General features: G+C 45.0%; 1 protein-coding gene across 1 annotated transcript; it reads left to right on the top strand.

Moving 5' to 3' along the window:
- Positions 1–890: 890 nt before the first annotated feature.
- msl2a (MSL complex subunit 2a) lies at positions 891–5,388 on the top strand. The gene is made up of 3 exons (XM_034112108.2): positions 891–1,932; positions 3,269–4,683; positions 5,014–5,388. The coding sequence occupies exons 1-3, from the start codon at positions 1,791–1,793 to the stop codon at positions 5,314–5,316; spliced, it is 1,860 nt and encodes a 619-aa protein (XP_033967999.1). The 5' UTR covers positions 891–1,790; the 3' UTR covers positions 5,317–5,388.
- The last annotated feature ends 711 nt before the right edge of the window (positions 5,389–6,099 follow it).

The raw sequence follows: 6,099 nt of genomic DNA on the forward strand, positions 1-6,099 counted from the left end.
CTGATTGTTATTTATATTCTTGTGGTTAATCACTTTGACTTGTTTTTTAATTGTGCCATATGAATAACCTTCCCTTGTAAAGTATGCATTGGAATATTATGATAATACTTATTGGGACCTGGCTGCATGACCTAAGGTAAATCCCCTTATCTTACATGTCAAACATTCAGGTTTTTATTTTATTTTTTAAATACGGTTACAATCGTTTGACTGCATGCTTATTGTTGAGCTGGACTGTATTACGTTTAAGGGGGTTACTAGTGTCCAACCAATTCAAATACATGAGTGGGATAGAAAATTATTATTGAAACAATTAATGAATTACACATATAAGTTATAATTTTTGACAGTGTATAACAACTGGATAATTATTCTTTGTTAAGGTTGTATTTAATTAAAAAGTAGCAATATGTTTAACATGTAAGGCACTTGTTTGTGTAACTACCCAGAGAGAGTACATTTTTGCACAAAAATACATTATTTGTATCCATGAAGTAGGATTATGTTCGGCCTTTCTTCTAAAACTGGTAAGTGTTGTACCGTGGACGTATCTGTATGTACATTCACCTGATAAAAGTTGAACTCGTGTTATATAATTTCTTCATACTGTTACTACATGTTTATAATTATGATTATTTATTTTATTTACTCTTATTATCCCTGTGTATATTTTCATGTGTATCGATGTTTATTCTGTTATAACAACACCTGCATTTCCCTACGAGGATCACACACTGTTCTCGCCCTCTTCTTGATGAATGAATTGCTAATGCAAAATGTGTTGAAGTTGTTGATGACAGACAGTGAAGAAATTGAATGAAGCAGCAGAGAGGCTGTGTACCTCCGCTCCGTACACTACGGTAACCAGGGCAACTAGTAGAAATCTCGCGTGATTATCATGTCTGTGGAGAGGGGTTGATGAGAGGAAAAGTGGCAAATCGAATGATTGATGCATTTGTAAAACGGATAGTTAGCTATGTTTCGATCGCTGCTTGCCAAGTATTATAGTAAAACGTATCAGAATTGTAAGATTCCAATTTATACCTTGCATTTCCCTCCTACGCCGGAGGCATAAGGCGGCCCTAGGGGGGGTTATTGATACGGTTACATTTTCGCTAGCTATTTTGGCTAGCCATGCTAACGCAAGCTGGTTAGCTTTGTTTACATCAAGTGCGCGCCTGGGATATGTTAGCTCATTGCTAACCAAACAAATGTGAGATATTAGGAGCAGCTCTCCGTTCATTTATCTATCAACTGGAAGACAGCGTTGGATATTAAATGGGCTCTATGGCTATCATCTACCACCTCTCTTGTAAAACGTTTGGCTGAAGTCGTAAGCTAACTCGAGCTACATAATGCTAACATTTTGATCATGGATCGTCTGATCTTTTGATTCAGTGTTAGCTGTAAGGCAGCTTCGGAGATAATGTGAGTAATTATAAGCTAGGGTCTTATTGGTCCTAATTATCAGGAACATAAATAGTGATTAGGAAGGTCTCATTGGTGTATAGTAACTACTATTACCGGTGATGCTAACTTTAGCCAGCCGCCCGCCAAGCTAACTTGCGCGTTCAATGGTTCAGTGATAACCGCTTCAGCATGTTCGTTGTCTGTTGTTGTGTCTATTATTAATTCATGTGCCTGCATTGACACACTGGAGTGGCTCATAGTTGCTCCGCCAGACCAGTTTATATTTCCTCCATCCACCCTGAGACTTGCCTATCTTTAGTTCCGTCTGGCTGGATTTTTTTTGCCCAGGCCGTGCATCACCGAGGCTGCGGAGTACCGCTATGAACCCCGTTAATGCTACCGCTCTGTACGTGTCCGCCAGCCGGGCCGTGCTGCAGTGTGACCCGCGGCAGCCTCACACCTTCGCGGATATGTACACGCTTCTCCCCTTCTTCCGACAGTCCCTAGCATGCCTTGTCTGTGGTAAGCATCCTGTAAATATCAGGGTATAATAGCAATGCATATCACTTTAAATTATGTTGTTTTGTGTCACCTCACTGCAAGATTATCCAATTGTTCGTGATGCAACATTTGTTTTTGTTCCTGAATTAAATCAGTGTTTCCTAACCTTACTTTTCATATTGACTGTGTGACATGGGCGTGCGTGTGCTCGCAACAGTTGACACGATGTGTGGTGCTCACAATCGTGGTTTCCTTAGCAACCGAGCCTGAGTAGCAGTCATCTGTCCTGTTGTCATGATAGATGACTCCTCTGTTGTAGTGTCTGCTCTGCTGCAGAACCATGTGTTTCCTATTCATGCTCTATTTACTCAGCTTAGCTAGAGGAACATCAACACTGGCACAGCTTGCATTTAGAGATGAGCAATAGTGACATCATGATATACTAGTTCTGACCTCAGCCGATTATGTAATAGTGTTTCTGTCATGATTACTTCTGCTTTCATGCAGTACTTAACTAAACTACATGTTTGGTGATCTAAGTGAAACACAATACATGATGTGAACATGATGATTATGTAGATTGGAGCCTACTTTGTTAATATCAATACACAGGGACAGATACATTCAGAAAAGAACATGCAAGAAACATTTAAGGTTTAGAAACATAAAATCCCACATTAGGATCTTGGTATCAAATCCAGTTTTATTTATATAGCACATTTTCAAAACGATTTTTGGTCGAGTCAAAGTGCTGTACATATAATAATTACCTTACAGTAAGGACACTATACAGTAAATACAACAGCACAGTTTGTGCAGAATATCAGTATGACACCCTCTGACCTTAGACCCTCACATCGTTCAAGGAAAGACTTCCGGAGAAAAAACCCACAGTTTAAAGGGGACATGGGAGAAACCTCAGGGAGAGCAACAGAGGAGGGATCCCTCTCCCAGGACGGACAGACGTGCAATAGGTGCCGTGTGTATGACATTTATTAGTTTCCTTTATTGGCTTGAAATGCACTAGTACTGAAAAATTATTTAGCATCTAATTTGGATTGTTGGTCATACATAACAAGCTATTTGAACAAGAACCGTAAGTTCGGGAAAAAATGTGAAATGACAATTCTAATGCTTTAAATACCAATGTGTTAAAAATAATTGTCAGATATTCATTCCAATTGGTAAAACGTTTAGGGGTATCTATAAGTTCACCACCCTGCGGCAATAACCAAGGATTTTAAATGATGGTGAATGTTGATAGCTACACTGACTTCTTAAATGTGCCATCGTTGCTTCACATTCGTGCAAAGTGGATAAACACATGGACTAACACCTCGTCCTGTTTTTGTTTTAGGTCAATTGCTCCAGGATCCCATTTCCCCAACACATGCAGAGTGTCAGCATTTTGTCTGTTTGGGCTGTAAAGGCCAGAAGATGCAGTTAAGGACGCCGTGCAGCCGCTGTAAAGACTATTCCAGCTTCCATGGGAACAATCAGCTCTCTCTGCTGGTACAATGCTACAGGAAGCTCTGCCTCTATGTAACTCACTCGCCGTTGCTGCAATCGATCAGCACCCATCTGGGAGGCTCTCCAGAGGTTATGGCCTTGCTGGAGGAGGTGCTTATGTCACATGAGGAGGAGATGGAGACAGATGACCCAAGCCTAGCCCAGGAAGATGTGAACCCGTCGGCCCCTGAGTCCCTCACCCCCACAGAGGCACCACCTGCTCCTGCAGAGCTCTCAGCTGTGCCCCAGAGCTCCTCCTCTGACCCTCCCCATTCAAATGGACCACAAGAATGCAATGGAGAAGTGCTGGAGGACCTGGATCCCTCTTCTCCTGAGCTGGAAGTATGCGAGCTGGTAGAGGAGCAGCCACAGGCAGGCCTATCTGTGTCCAATACTGGTTGTGGTGGTCTGGAACTGAATTTGACCACTGGACCTTTAGCCCCTACTCCAGGCACTGTGTGCTCACTCAGGGACGGGGAACCTAGCAGCAGGGAGCTGGAGGAGGGGGAGGTGTTGCTCCTCAGTGTGGAGGAGGTGTTACAGACTTTGGATCCCCTCCAGCCGGGTCGAGACTCTCCTCACACACAGCCAGAACATATGCACACTCACACACGCATCACAACGGACAGAGCACACGCTCAAATGTACATACAGCTGGACGCAGCTCACAATTACACACAGATTCAAACAGACAGGACTAACACAATGGTGAGTCACGGCGCTCACATACACGCGTCCTCTTTTGTTCCCCCTCTGACCTCCAAGCCCCCGCCAGTCCGCCTTAAACGTAAGCGTTCTCGTTCAGAGAGTGACAGGGAAAAGGTGAAGCCCCTTCCCATTGCCTCCATCCTACAGGGCCCCTCCGCACATTCACACACTCCAGTCCCCTCTCAGACACTGTACTTGCAACCGCCTACACCCTCCCTAACTGTACAAGCACACTCATACTCGTCCCTTTCCAATGGTGCGCCCCCTAAACCCAGTCGCCCTGCGCCAAATAACAATAAAGCTGCCAGGAAGCATGTCGAAGCTGCTGGCCCTAAGAAGCCCCACCCGAAGGCGCGCAGCGGTGGAGGCTCCAAAACCAAGGACGGAAACAAAGAGCAGAGGTTGATGTCCGGCTGCCATGTGCCCCCTGCGCCTGTTAGGCCGCCCTATAAGAAGCCAGTGGAGAAGAAGGGCTGTAAGTGTGGCAGGGCTACCCAGAATCCGTCTGTGCTGACCTGCAGGGGGCAACGTTGTCCATGCTACTCAAACCGCAAGGTAAGAGTAATCTGGGCCTATTTTTAATACTAATATTAATGGAATCATTATTTTATTGGGTGTAGATCTGTGTAAACTTTAATTTGATAAAACTATAATATTTGTTTTATATAAGTAGAAAATGTCACCTGAAAACCAGTCTTTATAATGTCACTGTTTTTTTTACAAATATAGGTTTATTGCTCTACTGAAAATGTATCATACTGCTGTTCTTATTCAAACCTGACTACCTCCTCAAAGTCACGTGGGTTTAGATCAGTCATTTGGCGGCCTATCAGACACTGGTGGGATGAAAATAGACGAAACACTTTTTTTTATCACCTTTCTCAGGCATGCTTAGATTGTATCTGTCGAGGTTGCCAGAACTCCTACATGGCCAACGGGGAGAAGAAGCTGGAGGCCTTCGCCGTGCCGGAGAAAGCCTTGGAGCAGACGCGGCTCACGCTGGGCATCAACCTCACCAGCATCACGGCTGCAGCGGCACTCCGAAACCCGGCGACCACCAGCATCCGCACGAACACCCTCCTCAATGTCGCCACGGCAACAGGGACCCCTGTTACCACGGCCTTCCTGTCCCCCAGCCCCCCGCAAGAGCCCACCTATGAGGACAGCCTGGAGCTGCTGATTGGATGAGAGGCTGGGACTCCAAAAATAGATGGCTCGATGCCGATTGAATGTGATGGCTGATCATTGTTTCTATGACCCCCCCCCCCCCCCCCTTCCTCAATCTAAGGCAGCTATGGGTCTGTCCTGTTCTGTAACCTGCTCTTCTTCTGTGTTGGAAAGTAGTAAGACTAGCATGGGTGTGCCAAAGCCTCCTGTATTGTGCCTGTGTGCCGGTGTGTATCGTTGCCTGTCTGTAGTTAATCACCTATACTCGGCTCCCAGGCTGTCCTGTACTCCAGAGGTGCTTTTTGTTCATTAACCAGACGTACTGTACGAGGCAATAGGAACCCATAATACCAGGTTTTGTGTTTGTTAGTGTGTGCGCAGCTGGGATGATACCTGCACCATCTCAGTCACCTGCTCAGTGCTTTCTCCCACGTGTGAGTATTACTCCATGTATGTTAAAGAAATGCATTACTGGCATCAGGATGGCCCTTACTAACCCTTAACCCCCGTGTGTGTTCACAGCGTAATGGTGAATGAATCTTGTGACTAATCTATGGAGAAGTTATGTCCCACACAAGTCTCTATGCCTTTTCTATCTCATTAGCTCACTCAATCCAAGTACTGTCGGCCGATAATGAATTTGTCTTAATGAACTTGACTGATGCAGGCATTGTACACGCAGCGAGATAATGTCAAAGCACTTGGCTGGCTCCACGGTTTCTGTGAGAGTGTGTGTGTGTGTGTGAGTGTGTGTGTGTGTGTGTGCGCCTGCTGAGATTTACTGTAATGTCAGTGCGGAGGCGG

This window comes from Pseudochaenichthys georgianus, chromosome 22, assembly GCF_902827115.2.
Source record: "Pseudochaenichthys georgianus chromosome 22, fPseGeo1.2, whole genome shotgun sequence".
NCBI classification, from domain to species: domain Eukaryota; kingdom Metazoa; phylum Chordata; class Actinopteri; order Perciformes; family Channichthyidae; genus Pseudochaenichthys; species Pseudochaenichthys georgianus.